The 18,590-nt window shown below is 39.7% G+C and overlaps 1 protein-coding gene across 1 annotated transcript in view; it reads left to right on the top strand.

Moving 5' to 3' along the window:
- Positions 1-1,004: 1,004 nt before the first annotated feature.
- Positions 1,005-18,590, top strand: part of RIPOR3 (RIPOR family member 3) — a 31,588-nt gene continuing 14,002 nt past the window's right edge. The window contains exons 1-10 of the mRNA XM_009809729.2: positions 1,005-1,105; positions 5,095-5,241; positions 8,499-8,577; positions 9,336-9,359; positions 9,488-9,541; positions 10,300-10,449; positions 11,016-11,079; positions 11,481-11,524; positions 12,188-12,313; positions 14,482-14,627. Coding sequence (XP_009808031.1) covers positions 1,005-1,105; positions 5,095-5,241; positions 8,499-8,577; positions 9,336-9,359; positions 9,488-9,541; positions 10,300-10,449; positions 11,016-11,079; positions 11,481-11,524; positions 12,188-12,313; positions 14,482-14,627 — 935 coding nt within the window. The remainder of the gene's footprint in view (positions 1,106-5,094; positions 5,242-8,498; positions 8,578-9,335; positions 9,360-9,487; positions 9,542-10,299; positions 10,450-11,015; positions 11,080-11,480; positions 11,525-12,187; positions 12,314-14,481; positions 14,628-18,590) is intronic.

Below are 18,590 nucleotides of genomic sequence, written 5' to 3' on the forward strand. Positions count from 1 at the left end.
GGATAATGTCAGGCGTAGGGGTTGAGTGTGGATGTTTCTTTCCAGTATCTACTCTGATAGATTAAGACCTCACTGTTCTTCAGAGTACACTCTTTAATGTCGCACAAACTTTTGCATGGAGCATCTCCATGTAGAGCTCTTTATTGGAGTTTGTACTTCTCTCTACAAATAGATACTCCAGCTTTTTGTTTTACTCAATTTTACTCAGTTGTGGTGTTTACATTACACCAGCTTGAGGGGGGAAGGAAGGGAATTTTTCTGTATATTAACTGTCTGGGTGATTTTCTACAGCTGCTTTGAAGGATATGTCTGTTACTTATATTGTAACTTGGATTCTATAGACATATGGCAGAGAACACAATTCTCCAGAAAGCAAAGGAGTTTGACTGATGGAAAACAGAAGAGAGCAATCCAAGAGAAATGCTGCCAAAGGAGGAGCATGAACCTGAAATTTACTGTTGAAACCAGACTTCTGCCTTGGGCTTAAGTACCACACTCAGCCAATTCTACCATTGACTTCAGTGTGGCTCTGCACAGATGCAAGGAACTGCTTTTTGGACCTGACTAAGTCTGGAGCTTAAGGATTGTTCTGGCATCCATACTGATTTGGAAATACACCGGTTGGCCTGAATTCCTTAAGCAGTGGGACAATTACAGGGTTTTTAAAAAATCAGAAATGTAGAGAGTCTGTGAATTGAGGCTATTCTGTCTTTTACATAGTGAGTTTGTAAAATCAATCAGAAATTGAAGAGGGCATGAGAGATTTCATTTTAGACTATTCAGTCCCTTATTAATTGTATTGTGGATGGCAACAGAGGAAATGTGTATAGCAGACAAGTCTTTTTTTTTTCCTGTTTAATCTACTGTCTGTTTTTCTGACTTTCCACTTCCATGCAGCTCGGCACTTGCAGCAGCACAGGTCTAAGCCTGAACTGCCAACAAGGTTTTGACTCATCTGTTTTTCTGTTTATTTCAGAAGCCGATAGACTTACTGACTGGCAATCATGTCAGTCAAACTCACATTTGTCTCTCCTGGTGATGGGGGTGGTATCAGCAGGAGTTGTTCCTTCACTGGATTCAGCACTGTGCAAAGCAGAAAATTAGCGTAAGTAAAACAAAAAGAAAAGCATCTGATCATTTGGGCAACAGACATTAGGTACTGTGAATGTGTTTTTTAACCTAAGGCATCTATGTTTAGAAGTTGTTCCTTAATTTTTATCTTAAAACTATTGAGTGTTGTCGTGGATCACTGACAAATAGCTATACTTCACACCATACTGTCTTACTGCTATACACACTGTACTTCAGAGATGGCTGGATTTCAGAGGTTATGTACCAGACTGTTAATAGTGTCCATTTCTTTTAGAAAAATGAAGGGCTGTGACCCTTCCTGCGAGCAGCCTAGTAGTAACTGATGTTTTCTGACTAAAACCTTCAGAATAATTATGGTAATTAAAAATCTCATAGACCTTTAAAAAGATGGGGATGTTCATGGTGAATCCTGGTAAAATATGTAACTGAATGCAACTCAAGTTTTCTTGGAGTTATTTGAGCAGAGCAGCATTACATGAGAGGAAGGGCTGCTTTCTGGCAATGTCAGAAACGAGAGGAAGGGAGAAATACAAACAGGCCAAGAAGGCCACTGCAAATTTGCTGCTATCAGTAACAGGTCTATAGTATAGCCAAGGTTGCAGTCCAGTCTGTCGGTCTTCAGTTGACCCCCGTAATTGCTAACCATCCTGCACTGTTTTTCCCCTTTTGCTTATCATAACTTGTTGCGTAGCATTACTGTATGTAGATAACTGGGCAGCTTTTCCACTAGAAGTGCTCTTGTTCTTTTTCTGAATTTAGCGATCCTTGTATAAGCTGCCGAGTGCTTTTAGAAGATATGATATATAAATGGAAAATTAATATAATCTCTGACTGCCAATGCATGCTAGAATAATAACAAAGTGAATCATTTAGCAGTATCCTATAGAAGTATTGGAAAGTATGCTTCTAAAAGTATTGTACTCAAAAAAATCCTATTATGTATCAGTAAAATACCTGTCTCGTCATAAAATATATTTTCAAAGAAGCAACTGACTGAATTAACCCTTTAGTTAAAAGCAGCATGGTAAAGTATGAGCAAAAATGAAATTCCGGCATGACTGTGATGTAATCAAGAAATCTTCACATTTGAATAAAATAATTTGTTGTGGAAGCTGAAAAAATAATATTACACCTAGCAAAGATCGGACATCTAAAATCACACCAATCACTAAGATCTTGAGAAAAACACTGTCAATAAATTATATAAACAGACTTGAGCTCAAGTACATAGTGGGAGTTCTAGCAGAGAAAGGATCTACCAGGAAAAGTGTTGAGCAGCTGTTTCTCCAACAAAGACACAGTCCAACGGGGTAAGAATGCTCCAAACAGAAGAGTTCATATATCCCTTAAGATTATTCTGTTACTTTTAGCTGCAAAGGTTTTCTAACCAAATGCCTCTCTTTATGCATTTTTCATGAGGTTGCTTTTCATTATTTAAGTGTTTAGACAGACAGTTTCGTTCAGGAATCACCGCAATAAGGAAAATTTGCGTACTAGATACTCAGTCACAGCCCAATGAACACCCGAGAGCCTTCTCCAGCATAGTGAAGAAATTTTTTAATCACCCTTTCCTAACTTATCTCTCCCTCAGGCACTGTTGCAAAACACAGCAGGAGATTGCAGGGGCCCTATGCAAGGTCTATCCAAAGGATGACACACAAATCAGGTCCACATGGAGATTCTTAAGCAGATGCTAAATATACTTTTGCATTTCTTTAGCAACTTCCTTTTGAGGCTCTCAGTCAGACACACTATTTCATTTTTCCTCACAATGGTCTCCACAGGAAGTAAATATTATTACTGTTATCTATAAAGCGGGAAATCTGATACTTAAATTATTAAGTTCACAAGGGAAAGCAGCAACATAGCATCTAGCTTTTAGCTACTGTCCCTAAAGGCCCATGTCAGCCACTTCACTTTCCTATGAAATGTATGAAAATGGGATTCTTAACATCAGTGCACTGAGTAGGCATGGGCTACATCGGTCAGTAGCAGATGCTGAGGAAAACGGTGAGTTTCAAATCCCAACCTATCCGTATGCAGTGCTACTTTAACTGAAGGGACACAATTCCCTGATTTTAGGATTTGCAGTCCAAAACTCTGAAGGTAAATATCAAAGTCCCTTCCTTTCCAAAAATAAAGAAAACCCAGGAGTAATTTGGGCTTTTTAATTTCAAAAGATTGAATTATCTTATATCTTCCATATCATATCTTGCTAATTAGAGTGCCCATCTAAAGCATGGAACTGGATGTTATTTCCTTCCTTGCATGAAAGAATTTTAAGTGATCATCCTTCTAGGAGACTCTTTCAACTGCTGTTATTGGCTAGACTGTCCCTTCCAGTGTTATTCCTGTTGAAACCCTCTCACTTTCCATGGAATACTCAAAGATTCATTATCTTACAAAAGAAAAAAATATTATTGTAAGTTTCTAATTTAACAGTTATGTTCCTTGTTATAGGTAACCTGAGCTCCAAATGGTTTGGTTAATTAATACTTTACATTAAGCCATCATAAAAAACTAAGATAATCATTGGGGTGAAGAAATTAAATGTCCAGTAATGCTTGGCAACACCTAATTTTATCAGATTTTTTGCAGATTATATGTTAAAAAATGGAGTTAAGTGGAAATTTAGCATCAGGATAATTAAAGCAGTTACTCAAAGGTTTCTGTAATAGGACTGGGGACAGCTCTCAGGTGTGCTGGGCCTAGGATTTAATCACCAAGCTCAATAATCTCCTTAGGTCTTCAGTCACATGCCTAGAACTTAAAACAGCCAGTGGCTAAGCCTGTTGCAGTTCATCATTTCTCCAGGTGAGCTGAATTTAGGGTAGAGAGTGTAGAGAAGGTGGAAAGCTTCTCTGAGAGCAACCAGTTGGCTTGGCTTGGTGGAATGGGAAACTTCTTTAGATAATGTTATTTTAGAGCCTTGACTTACAGGAAGTGTTAATAAAACTATATAAAAATAACTAAGACTTAGAGGAGTATATAGATAGAGGTAAGCCAGGCAGGAATCTGACAATGTGAAAGAACCATTTGTAGAGAGCCTGTTTTCTCATTTAAATGTTGTAGAGATATATATATGTAACTAATGGCTTGGGGTGTTCTAACTCTTCAGGTTAGCACAAAAAATCCTGTGTGACTTCTGTTAGAAACAATATTTAGTTTTGGTTTTGCAGTTACTTTTAAAAGTGAATAAGTGAGGTGTTAGACACTGAAAAAACACCTTGATAATTATATCTGGTATGCAATCTGGGCTTGGTAGCTTTCTGTTCTAAAACATGGTAGGGCTCTAAGCCATCATTTAAATGGATGGTGAATGCAGGCAAAGAAATAGCTATTTCAAAAGGCTTTTTATGTTAGCTTTATCAGTTAGACCTTGAGCAAATCAAAAGTTTGTTGCCTCATTTTCCTGAATTGCAGGCGAGAGTCAGAATGGGAATGTCCTCATCCTGCAGCTTGGTTTACTTGACTACTTCTGTAGTTGACCCAAGAACTGGTGTGAATGTGCACACAGAAACAGGGTTTTAGCTAGCTGCCATGCATGTCTGTTCAGACAATTGTTAGCAGTATGAGCATTAACTTGTTATTAATCTGTTAAAAAAATGAACTTCTCTTTTTCTTGCTCAGTGCCCCCTCCTTCCTAAAGAAATGGGGACCTGCACAATTTTGCTTTGTTTAAAAAGGATAAGAGAGAACCACTAGGCTTCTCAGAGTCTGCATCAAGCTTGGAGAAGGAGATGTTTCTTACTGAAATTATTATTGTTGAAGTCACAAAAAAACTTGCAGCTTTTCTGCACTAGATATTTTGGGCTGGGCCTTAACTTCCTAATGTTATCTGTGAAAGTATTCTCAGTGTGTTCAAGAGCTTTGTTCTTTTAAATAAAGGTGTATGGGACTGGACATGTAACTTGTAGCCTGGAAGCTTTGTGGGTTAGGCATCTCCCTTCTCCCAGGTGATGGGTTTTGTATCTTTCCCATATTTCTGTTCTCTTTCTACAGAAAGTCTCTCAGCAGAAGTTCAGTGAGATCAAGAATGTCACTGAAATCCCCCAAGGCTTATAATTCCTTGCAGAAGGGGGCAGTCATCTGGGATCCAAAGCCACTGCAGGTGAAGAAAATTTTTGAAGCTTTGAAGAAAGGACTTAAGTAAGGACTTTTTAAATATTGTGATTTGCCTTACCTAGTCATGCTGCTTAAGTCTGTGTATCGCTGTCTCCATCTGGCATCTCTAAACATATGTAGTGACTTTCCCAGACACTGGCTTGGGACCTTGTAAAACAAGTTTCATTCACTCTCAGACAGTCTGCTTGCAAGCAAAGTGCTCTGATGTTTTTGTTTGTTATACTTCTCTAAAGTCAGTGACAGGTAGAACTCTGCGGGGAGATTCTCCACCTCTTGGGGAGCAACTGAGCTCTTTTGAGGAAAGAGGTTTTCAGAGCATGCAGGGTAGAAGGCAGGAAGTCTGCAGATCAAGGAGAAACTTGAATAGGGATGGGTTAGCCAGACCTTGGGGGGTGATTGGCAGCAAGTTTCTGGAGAGGGAGCTGTGTGGAGTTTGCTTTGACTCAAAAAGCTGACTTAAAACCAAGTCTGAAAGCGAGGGTGTGCCCTGCAAGGACACAGTGGGGAGTCTGGTTCCTAAATAATTTCTATTGTCCTTATGCTCATTAGAGAACACTTAAAGATGTAGATATTCTAATTGAGGGGGGGGATGTTGGGTTTGTTTGGTTTTTTTTCTTAATAGAATTAAATTCTGGAGTTCAAAAGTACTCTTTCATCTCTGGGTGGCTTGTTGCAAGGGAAAGGTCTAAGCAGATCCACCTGGAAACTTCAGCTGACTTGAGGTGATGAAACAGAGCTGTAGTACAACTCTGTCTTCTTATGGCAATGTAAATAACATTATCTTGCTTTAAATGTAGCACTATTTCAGAGTCTTTATTATGGTTGACTGTGCAGTCAGTATTGCATCAGTACAGACTTGAGTGAAAAGGCTGCAGACCAGTTTTGTCCATTGTCTCCATCTGGCAGATGTGGAGTGTATGCAGCAGGCGTAACAGAGATCAAAGGATGGGCTGGCAATCTGAATTTAGGGTATTCTGGTTTTGAGGAAGCTGTCAGTTACCTCCTAGAAACGCTGATATTATTCAGTGCTGAAATGGCAAATAAAACATGGATGAGCTTGCTCTCTTGGTATTATAGACCAGAAAGGAAGTGGTGGTAAGTGCTGTTTGCCTCCATCAGTGACTGAAACTGATCAACCTTTAACTGAGTTCTCAAATCTTATTATTTAAAAATACACATCTTAAATGGTTACAGCTGATGGGTCTAGTCTATTATCATAGGAACTTCATTTACACCCTGACGCTACTGTCGGAAGATAAAATACCTTTCCTTGGATTTGTAAACCCTGTAGCTCTTTCTGCTGGCATCCTACTAAGAGCTCATTCACGTATGTTGCTGCTGTCCTCAGAATTTTGCTGCTATATTCTGATCCTAGTTTGTTTTCTTAAGCAAAGAACATAAAATGCACTGTAATAACACATTGTAAACTCAGATGTGTCACTCTTTTATTCTGATAAAAGACTATAAAGCCTTAGCCCTAAAAATATCAGTCAATATCTTATTAGTGGATTTAGATTTAAAACAAATAATGAAACCAAATGTTTTTGCAGAGTTTAGAATTTATCAGAGCTTAGGGAGGAGAAACCATAAAGTGGATCAAAATTTGTTCCCAGTTCTGCAGGGAATGCCATATGATCAGACTCCTGCCAAAACTGAGTAGCTAACTAATTGACTAAAGTAACCTACAGAAAACAACTGTATCAAATAGCAATGCAAAGTCCAAATTTTAAGTAGATGCAGACTAAGTCCACTTGGTGCTGGAGTGACTTGAATTTTTAGTACAGAACATGTTTTACGTGCCTGTTTCTTTATAGCTATAGCAAATAACTCTTTATTCTGTTAACCATCTGGGTACCATTCCAATAACTCTTTATTCTGTTAACCATCTGGGTACCATTCCATCAAGCTGGCAATTCTAATATACTTAAATCTAAAAAGTGATGAAGCCCTTCTAAAAGGAAAGTGAACCCTTTTCTGCCACCAGCCTTGGCTACTTCTGCACTGAGCTGTTAATAGTCAAGTGTAAAGAGCAACAGCTGAATGCTGGAGCCACTGGGTGTCTTGGGGGAACCAGTTTTGTAACAGTAAGAAAATGAAATGCATCAAAGCAAATGTGAAGAAGTGCAGCTGTCTAAAATGAAGTTATTTTGATTGCTCAGAGGCTGTGTCTTATAATGTAGTATTTACCAAGTGACTCTTGTTCCCTTTTAAGCGCAGAGGAAAAAGTTACCTAAATCTGCTCTGTATTAAAAGCAAAGTTGGACGAAGATGGTCTCGGCAGAAATAGTTTAAGGCCCTGTGGGAACTCCTAAGGGACAACCCTTGCATGCAAGCAACTCTATAGAAGCCAAATGGCACCAAGTGCTTCACACCTTGCAAAATAGTTCTCGTTCTGGAAAAAGTTATGGTCACATTAAGAAATTGTCTAGCATACTAAAAGGTGGTGTTCAGCTCTGTTTGCTAAAACACTGAATGACATTTGCCCTGCCGTACATGCAGAGTACTTCTATGGGCTTGGTTTTGTAGTGTGTTTCGTGTTGCAATTCTTTGACTTTGTAAGATGGAGTTGGTTGATGAATTCTTACTCCTCAGTAACTGTAAGAAGAGATTGCTCAACAAATGAACTGACCTTCTACCTTGCAGAAAAGGTTCCAGAAGGCCAAACAGGAATAGAGAAATCTGAAAAGGAGATCTCAGCTGGGTTATGTGTGTGTTAAACTTGCTATTCTCCTCTTGCATCCCTCCTTTCCTCTTGCCTTTAGTAGTACTTCCAGCTCTACTGTCTTGTTTTGTTTTGCCTCGCATTCCCAGAATAAAGTCTATCTTTCACTTGAATGACCTATTTTAGATGAAGGGAAGCAAGAAATAGTGAATGTCTGAGTGCAGTGTGTGCATGTGTACATGTATATACCTTATGCAGCAGTGGTGGCCTTCTTGAATTACACTGTAGCATTCCACATCTTGGAGTAAAGAGGATTCCTAATATACAGCATCTTTAAATGTTAGGTAACAGTAACCATCATCTTCTGGCACTCATTGTGTACAGATGCTCCTCTAGGAGTGACTTTGCATTTAGGACAAATATTTGTCTATGGAAACAACCCTTTCTCATCTGTTGACCCCTGTCCCTCTATACAGCCATTCACATCTCTAGAGAGTAAAACAAGAGAAGCCTTCTAGAGAAGGAACTTGCTTTGTAACATTCTGCTGAAAAATTCTTTGGGGAGGTGTTATAATGAATGTGCCAGAAGAATGTAACTCTGGGTGTTCTTCCTCTCCAGTGAATACTTGGAAGCACATCAGGCTGAATTGGATTATCTCTCTGGTCGACACAAAGATACAAAAAGGAACTCCAGATTGGTAAGGTGCTTTTAATGTTAAATACTTAAATGGGTTTAAAAACAAAGTCACAGAAGTAGGTGCTCTCTCACATCTGGGACTCCCAGGGGTTTTCCAGTTAAAGCATTGAGGTGAGATCCAGCAAGGCATCACAATCAGAAATTTACCAAGCAAGTTAGCTCTTGATGTGAGAATTAAACTTGGGATTTCTCATTTTCAATATCCAGCAGTGGTGTTCAGATAGCGTTCCTGTACTGGGATGGTATCTTCTTCTGTCTGTCTAGTGATCAGTGTTTGTACCTGACTCTGTATGGACAGAAATGGCGATAAAGATCGAGCTTTGTTTTCCATAGTTGGTGAATGTGTCCTAGCAACATAGATTCTGTTGTGTTCACAAGTCCCTAGAAGTACCTTCAGCAACAGTGCGAATGAAAAGACAACTCGCAGATCCAACTTTGCCTTTCCTTTGGGAAATAATAGCTAGATTAAAAACAAATAAACAGAGACTCCCATGTACTATGACCAATGTCCAAGTCCTTGTTGTAGCTGGTGGTGAGACTCTTGCTGTCTCATTTCAAGCATCTGTGAAAACAAACCAACCAACCATATGCAGAAAATGAAACTAATTCTAAAAATGTTGGACTGTCTTCTTGTAGTAAACAATGCATCTTAACTTAGTGTCACTTATGTATAGTGAGTCTTGCAGTAAATGTGAGAGTATCATTAATATGTACAAATATACATGCTCTCCTGTTCAGCCTGTGCTATTTCTTTTTCAGGCTTTCTACTACGACCTGGATAAGGTAAGACTATTGAGGATGAGATGAAATGTTGCAAACAGAGAAAAATGGATGATGTGTCTATTGTGTTACTTAAAGGCAAATTTAGGAAATAAGTTCTCAAGTCCCCCTTTCTCTCCCCTCTTCAAAAGCAAATCCGCTCAGTGGAGAGATACATCAGAAAACTGGAGTTTCACATAAGCAAGGTAAGGGGGTTTATGTCTTGTACATGTAAGGCTTACACAGCTATATAAGCAAACTATCTAAATAGAAAATACTTCGATTATAATTCATCTGAAGGGGAATAATGCTGGGTACTTTCTGAATGCTGGAGCCACTCTTCTTACAGAAGGAGGGGGGTTTTATTTATTTATTTTCTTGAATGGTTCTATTCAGGCTGGATGTTGGGTGCAACCCAACCTATATGCCTGTGAAACCAGTTTGCGTACTCTGCCTGTTTATTCAGAAAATGCTGCTGTGGGAAGACTTGCATGTTCTCCCTCCCCTTCCCACAAGGGGCCAGATGGGCAGTTCTGTAGAGTGCATATCTGCTGTCTGCCATCTGCTTCCAAAGGAATGAAATCTCTCCTCTGACGTAGCTAAAGGTGTAGGTGTTTTAATCTGTATTGAGGGAATAGGTTTCCTGCTCCTATTAGGAAACCTATTGCTGCTCCCCAAGTAATTTTTTTCCCGAACAAAGTGTTACTCGACTCCTTGTCTTCTAGACTGATAATAGCAGAGCAAAGTGTTTCTCAAGATTCCATGCTTTTTTGCAGGAATGTCTACAAACTGTTGCACTCTAATCAACCTGTAAAATATAGGAGCTGCAGCATTCTGCAATACTATGATAGTGGGATTTAGTTGGTTTTTTTGCCAGGAAAGACTGCTGATGTTCCTTTCCAAAACTTATTAAAACTGTGCCAAGGTAATTGTTCATTCTCTCCCCATCCCCCAAATCTTAAAGGTAGAAGAACTCTATGAAGCTTACTGTATCCAGTGCAGACTACGAGATGGGGCCACTAATATGAAACATGCCTTTTCCTTGTCTCCTTCCACCAAAGCCTCCAGAGAGAGCCTAGTGGAGCTTTACAAGAACTTCCAAGAGTGCACCGAGGTAGGAAATACTACACCCACGTAATGAAGACCTGACTGTTCCTTAGCAAAAAATGTTCTAGGACTTGCTGCTGGCTTTTTTTAATTGTTAAGTTAAAAACTTGAACTTGTATTTCATTCACATGTTAATTCACATTATGTACCTGTGAGAAATACCTTGCAGGCAAAGCTCTTTTTTAGCCCCTGCTCAGCTTGCTTCATGCATTCATGGAGACAAGTGAAAAATCCTTTGAATTTCTGCTTTTAATACTGGGGTCCATTATGATTTCCACTGGAAGTAATGGGATGAGAATTGAATAATGAATAAGGTATGCTATTTTTACAAAAAAAGCAGTGGAAGGTAACTGACAGTGAACTGCTCAAGCAGTTCCACTCTTCTGTGGAGCAGCATCATGATTTTCTATTTTAAAAGTAGTATGAACGGACTCTATCAGCCTTCACTAGTGAAAATGTTAGTGTGTCCTTTTAAAAAAAAAGTCAAAGTCCTTCAAAGAAAATGGCATGTATGGGAAGGTAGCTACTTTGCACTGCTTTTCAGTCATAGTGACTGTTCAGTCTTTCTTCTAGGACATGTGCTTTATAGAAGGAGCATTGGAGGTCCACTTGGGAGAGTTTCACTTGAAGATGAAAGGTATGTTCCTTTCTTGTTTCCTTCAAGACTCATCAATTGATTTTTGGGTTTCCTATGTAGCAATCTGATCCACTGAGGGTCCATTTATTCAATGTCAGTTACTTCCACTGGCTTTCTGGATCAGACCCTGAACAGAGTTTTGGCAAACTTCTGTTTGCTTCAGTACTGTAAACCAGATCTGCAATGGTATTTTATATTTGAGTACAAAAGCTGACAAGCTCTCTTTCCTCAGCTCAATTAAAATTTGTCCTTCTAAGAGTGTTTTGGGCTGGTGGCATAGCTTCTGCACAGAGTTGAGCACAAGGGGGTGTTAGCCAGATAGTCACTTTATTTATTGCAAGCTGAGGTTTTGGGGGCCATTGTAAAACTCTACACGCATTAGTTTTCCTTCTCTTTTTCAGGGTTGGTGGGCTTTGCACGTCTCTGTCCGGGGGACCAGTATGAGGTGCAGTATACAGCAATTCTTTTTTTTTTTATTTTACTGCTGTGAGTTTGCAGTAGAGGAACAGGAGAGCAAGGGGGCAACATGTAGAAGGTGAGCAGGAAACAGACTATGATAAAACCGTGCACTGTTCTGATGAGAACAGTGCTTTGGCACATTCACTAGTTACTCTGCCCTGTGAGACTGAAGAGGGGAAGATGTAAGTCAGTGCAATGGGAAGGTTTAAAAGATAGCAGGGATTGTCTATCAAAACCAACTTGTCAGGTCTTTGTCTTCAAAGTTGCCCTGGAATCAAGTAACAGTAGCTGCCTGTTTCTTGGAAGATTGCCCTTGGCATGATTTGAATGCATCTTAGTATCTTACTGGATTGCTCTCCTACTTCTAACAGTTCCAAATGAATTCCAGTGTGCCTTGTATTTCAGTACCGCTACACTTGCTATGCAACGTAGCTTTGCAGTTCTTCTCAAATGGGTGGGACGTGTCATTTGACACTGAGTTAAGGTGTTAAAACCTGCAACCTGAATTCCTGCCTCCAATCTTCTAGCTTTATGCAAGTTCCTAAATGTATAGTGATCAAAGGAATGGTTTTGCCTCTGCGGCCTATGGACTGATGGGAGTGTTCTGGGATATGTTGACCCAATATCCTTTTTTCTACGTGGTTTCTAGGTGTTTGTGCGACTGGGGCGCCAGAAATGGAGGTTGAAAGGCAAGATTGAGACTGATGACAGCCAAACATGGGATGAGGAAGAAAAGATTTTTATACCCAATCTTCATGAGAAGTTTGAAATCAAGGTGTGGTGTATAATGGTTGGATTGGAATCAGTGGGTTAATAGGTCTTCTGCCATACTACTTACCTGTTAGGCTACCAAGCGTTTTACAAAATTCTTAAGTAGTTCTTGTTTCCTAGCCATGTAAAAATGGCAGTTAATCAATGTTCTGCCTACTGAACAGACATCTACTTCTGTTTTTCCTTTGCTCCTGGCACTCGTAACTGTATTAGTGCATCTGCTTTCCCATGTTCTGGAGTCTGGTATATGTGGGTTTTGTTGGTTGGAGTTGTTCTGTTTTAAAAAAAAAAAACAAACCATAACCTAACCAAGTCCTAGATCAATATCTGGGATTTCCTAGGGTGGAGTCTAGATGTAGAGACAAAAAGATTGTGTATGTATGTAGATATTATCTATATCACCCATATGGAATATTACGTACCTGGAGTTCTTGATTGAGAAAGAAATATGTATATGGAAAACATATCATTGCACATGTGTATGTTTTGAATGTGTAGTTGAAATGTCCCTTTATCTGGGCGCACTGCAGATTCTTCTGTCATATTTTATACCAGAGATGCTCCATATCTGCGAAGAACCAATGGCTTTTATATGCTGGTACAAACTGTCTGTACTTCAAAAAAAGTGTCAGAACTCTAAAGATACAAAGTGCCTCGGAAGAGGGCATTTCTTTAACAGTAAGGGACCAGTGCTAGTGGCCTGTGATATGTCAATGACACATTGTGGGTACCACTTGGGGGAAGCTGGTAGTTTTCATAGACCCTTGTGCAGCTTGCCACTGGCATTGGTTCTGGCGCTTACCTAGCAGGTGGAGTTAATCCTTAAACAGCATTTCCACTGTAGTCTGGCACCTTTCGTAGGCTGGACTCTGCAGCATGAATCCTGTCAACCTAAAAGGAACTGAGATTGAAGGCTGTGCTGGATCCTATTCTACTAGGAAACTATGCCAGTGCAGGGTTTCAAGTTTTGGCAGCTGTGTTAAAGCAGCTATTGCAATGTTCCCCTCCTATCTGGCAGCAAGAACTGGATTACATAGGAGAGACTTTTTGGCATCTTGCCAAAAGAGCCTTTGGAAATGTGCTTATACCACTTTTTTTTCCTGCAACTGCACAATGAAGATCAGGTGAGAGGCTAATTCAGATCCCTGTTTTCCCATAATAGTTGTAAAATCTTGTATTACTTTGTATGACAATGATAGTTTTACTCTTTTTGTCAGCTTATGAAAGTCTACTGACTAATGTTCTCCACACGCTCCTGCTCTTTCCACTTTGTACTTAATAATCTTTGCCCAGTACAAATACATAGCAGGTTTAAAAAAATAAAATAAAATTGAGAAGTGCTGAAGAGTGTTCCAAGAGGAGCCTAGCAACATAACTTTTGCTAGCTCTTGAAGGAGATGTAGGCATGTAACTAATTCCCAAAATGGACTTTAGGCACTTGTGCTAAAATTTTATGCGGAGTCTGATGCTTTATGCACTTCTAGAACAATTTGACCTTTGACTGGAAGTATATTTTCATAGCAAGTGTTTGATTAGATTTTTTTTAAGTAGCTGAAGAAACAAAGCCTGGGAAAAATGCAGGCATGTAACTGCATTGATAACAAACTTGGAGCCACCTGCAGAGCTAGAGGAAAGAACTGACACTTACAAGTTCCAATTTTGGTCCACAGTTGAGCTCAGGACAGTTAGAAAGGTCACAGTGGATGCAGACAGTAGTGCTTCCAGATCATCTAGGCAATTGAGAGCTGAAATAGTCTAGTGCAGGTAGGCTAATATACTTCTCTGTAATATATATTTTTATGACAGTGTTGTAAACGTAGACAAGCTAGACTGTGCTATAAATGATGACTACTTGTATGTATACCAGAGCTAGAATTTCCAAATTTCATACTAATTTTTCTTAATCATAGTCTAACAAATTCTGCTGTCAGAAGTGCTGTACAGCTCTGTTTCTCCCCAACTCGTAGAACTCCTTTCCTCTTTGCTAGCCATCTATGACATATTTCTTGTGGGGATACTGGGTCACAACAGTTTAGGAGTCCAGAATTGAGTATCAAGTTTTTAAGTTTGTTGTGGGCCTCAGAGCAGATCTGAGCCTGGAGTGTTCTCCTTTCCATGCACATGACTTAGAATTGTCTGGTAAGATGAAAATGGATATGTTTGTCCCTGCAGGTGACAGAGCTGCGAGGACTGGCCACTATTCTAGTTGGTGTCGTGACATGCGACAGCATAAACTTCTTTACAACCAAGCCTCAGGCGATCATTGTGGATATAACTGAACTGGGCACCATCAAGCTACAGCTGGAGGTCCTCTGGAAGTAAGTACAGCTTCAAATGAAAAAAGCTGGAGCTAAATATTTGAAATCAATTAAAGGCTCCTAAGTATGTTGCTTAGTAGCATTCAACATTGTAGTTGTCCTTCTATTTGCAGAGCAGGTGCAGGATAGATAGCAGCTACATGCTTCCTTACAAGAACCCCAGCTACCGTGCCTGATCTCTGACTCTGTGGGACCAGTCCTCAGGAAGGGGAGGGGGAAAGGGACAGAAGCTATTTCTATGACCCTTCAGTTCTTGGTGGTGTTGTGGCTAGCCATGGCTCTGGTAACATGAACTGACTAGTAGGCTTTTACTTAGCTTACTACTCTTCAGAATGAACACTCAAGCCTAGCTCCAAGCAATGTATGTACACCTGTAAAACATGAACAATAATCTTAATGATGATGAATGAAACTGAAAATAGCAGCTTCTAGGCACAATGAAAAAATACATAGTTGACATCTTAGGACAATCACTATTACCAGGCCACAATCTGTTAAAAATGAAGCTTTCCCAAAGACTTAGCACTTTCATATTTGCACTATGGTTACAGTTACTGATATAAGGCCTGTTTGTGCACTACAGGGAAGCTTGGTTACAGATGCACTTCTAAAACAGCTGAGTATTTTCATGGTGCCTATGATTTGTTAAATTGTTTTATAATTTAAATTTGTAAATTGATTTTTTTGTAGTGAATTACTGATGTTATTAAAAGCAAATTCTCACTTTTGTGGATGCTGCTCTGGAACTTCTTCCTCACTCTAGACATGCCACCATAGATTTTTGAGGTAGTACTGTTATTTCTGCTTTATGGGAGTGTTGGTCCATACTGAGAGTCTTGTCTGCAACAAATCAAAACTTCTTAACCTGTTTCCATTTACTACTGCCCAGGGGTTAAATCTAGCCGTCTTAGTGAAGTGCCCAATTAAACAATGGACATTCTTCACCTGTACTTTTGTATATGGCTTACTGCAGTCCTCAGTTCTTAGCAACCCAACATGGTGAAGAGGCATTTGAACACACCTCCATGATAAGGACCTTCTTGAAAGGCCACTTTGTGATGACGTGTAGATGTAGGCTCCTTCTAGGAGAAGCAGAAACTGAACAATGTTTAGATTAGGAAGGGCAGGAAGCTATGCCTTGCAGGCCAGACTCACCTATGACTCGGCCTTATACAACTCTTCTTCTCTGGCCATGCTGGTTTCTTGTTTTCTTAAAAACTACCCAAAAATAAAAAAGCTTTTGTGTTGAATGTGTCGTCTGCCAAATGTGCCCAGAAGCCAAACAGATCTTTCAGTAAAAGTTTCCCTGCCCTTAGGGTAAAGTATCCAAATGTGTTTTACAATCAGACTTGATTTTTCAGGTCTTAATACCCTGTTTCTACTTTTAATTACCTTTGGAAGCATCATTTGACTTCACCTTATCACAGTCTTTTAAGCCACCAACAGGAGAAGTGCCACAAAGGTTTTCTGTTGCAATTCCTGTTCAAGTGTTGGTAAACAGTTTTCAGGTTGCATTTCTGGGGTTGGGGAAAGAAAAGCTGTATTGATCAACATACTATTTTCTAAATGTCTTTTGTGTATGCTGTGGTTCTTGAAATTTACTGTTGACTTGTATGTGCAATTGGGCTGAAAAATGAATCTTGGCAACAGCATCTGAAAATTAGTTTCAAACGCACACATTGCTCTAAGTCAATGAGAAATAAACTTACACAGCAGAGATTTGCACCTGTTGTTTATGACACTTTTTTCCTCCTGAGATCTAACAATGGGCATCAGTATATGTTTTGGTGAGGTGCTGCAGCTGCTCTGAGACTTTTGAGGCCCCTGTTTCTTATTTGAGAAGCTGAGCCACTAATTAGTTGGGTAAGAAAGCCTTGTTCCAGAAGCTTGCTGTGATCTTGCATTATATGCCCTGTGAAACTTCCTCTTACGCGTGCCAAGTTACGTATGTATTCCCATTTGAATCTGAAAGCAGAGGCGTTCATGATAGTTACTGAAAACTGTGTGGAGTGGGGATGGTGCAAGTTGCATTATGTATAGGTATTTTTAAAAAGTAAAAGTAGCTCTTAAAATGGTGTCCCTTTTAAATGAAGGCCAATTAAAATAATCTGTTGTTTTGACATTTGCATGTCTTCGTATTGGGGAAGGAAGGAGAGGAGGGGGATGTAGGAAGATATATGGGCTCTCATAGATCCCCAGCAAAGTCTGATGCCTTTATTTGTCATCTCTCACCCTGCAACAAACACACGGCACCAAAACTTGCATTGGGTTTAATCTGGATGTAAGATGATCAAAAGCTCTATGTGCAGTTTTGGAGCAGAAAGGACTGCAGACAGAACCCTCTGCTTGCAAAGATGCTTTTCTTTATAATGGAAGTCCCTTTTTCCCTGACTTCAAGCTTATCATCTTAAGAAGCTTCATTTGTGCAGTGAAGGAGACATACTTTCTTTATTGAAGTGGGTATAAAATCTGCTTTTGCCCTAATATGGAAAGTGCTGTATTGAGAGATGGCACATTCGTAGCGGAGTCTGGAAGAAATCACTTCTTTCTTCCTGTTAACCCACACAAATGGCATCTGACAGACAGATTCACTTCATTTACTTTTGCTGGATCTGCTTGCTTGCCTTTCCTCACTGTTGATAACTTGCATAAGTAATTATGCACATAAGTTGTTCTTCCAAAAGGACTGTACAAGGAAAACCCCTTCCTATTGTGGGATATTGCATAGTTTCTTAGCTAATAGCCTAAATCTCCAAAGCAAATGATATTTATGACTAAATTTTCTAGAAAAATGGAGTTCAAATCATGTTGATACTTGATTGTTGCGGTAGCTTGCAGCTCAGAGTGCAGCTTTTGATTGGCAAGATGAGCACTTCTATGGCATTTGGGACAACCATCACCCAGCTTTTAGATTTGGCAACAGCTGAGCTGGGAGTAGGGTTAGTGGTGACGCATTTTCTTTGGGAGTTAATTGCCACTTGGAATTTGTCAGCGTATGAGAGAACTCCGGCTGCATGTCTCTGCTGTGTTTAAGTTTTGTGAAATGCATTGGTATCCTACCAAGAGGATTCTCCAGAGCGCTTCTGCACAGAACTGTCAGGCTTCTCCTCTTTGACAGCCTGTTTGCTGAAGTTGTTTACAGAAAAGAGAAGTTGTGTGGTGATAACTCAGGGTGTTTCTATTTTCAAAGATGGAGCACTCAAAGTAACAGCTGTTTTTTTCTTTGATTTAAGAATAACTAAACAAATCCAGCTGATTTGCCCAAACTTCCCTGAGAGGCAAGCTTTCAATCTAGACCTGCTTTGTGAGAAATACAAATGTAGATCACTCTTCCACTTCTAAATGTATATTTTCTTTAAATAGGTCCCTAGTCTTCTGGGCTCTAACAAAAGTTCCTTCAACCCCTTTATAGATTATGCCATGAGGAGTGTGAATGAGCTTGGGCCTGTTGCAGAACAGCTTTGTTGGCCAGTTTGGCAGAAGACTTTGGGGTTTTTGCCAACCTAAACAGCAGTCTGAATTCTGTCTCTCATGAAAGACAAAGAGAAAGCCTGTATTTTCTTTTCAGAACTTCAGTTAGCACCCTGTACTGGGATCTAAGGGTACCATCCAGCCAGAACCACTCTTGTGATTTCTGCCCACTTTGAGCATGTGCTGGCCTCGCTCACAAGGGTTCGTGGAGTAGGAGAAAAAAAAACCTTAAGGGAGAATAAAAAAGGAAAGCATGTTTTTCTGGATGCATACCTACTGACAGTCTTGCTCTTAAAGATGAAAACTTACATGAATAGGTAGTTACTCATGCAGGTATCTTTAGGCAGTAGTCCATCAATGCATCTTTGTGCTTTTGATGGAAGTGATGTTTCATAGCTTAGTCTTGTGATAAGCTGTACTAACTTTGAAACTGGTGCTTATTATGCTTTAAGGGGTAGGAGAAACCTAACAACAATCACACTGTTAAAATTG

Source organism: Gavia stellata, chromosome 20, assembly GCF_030936135.1.
Source record: "Gavia stellata isolate bGavSte3 chromosome 20, bGavSte3.hap2, whole genome shotgun sequence".
Lineage (NCBI taxonomy): Eukaryota > Metazoa > Chordata > Aves > Gaviiformes > Gaviidae > Gavia > Gavia stellata.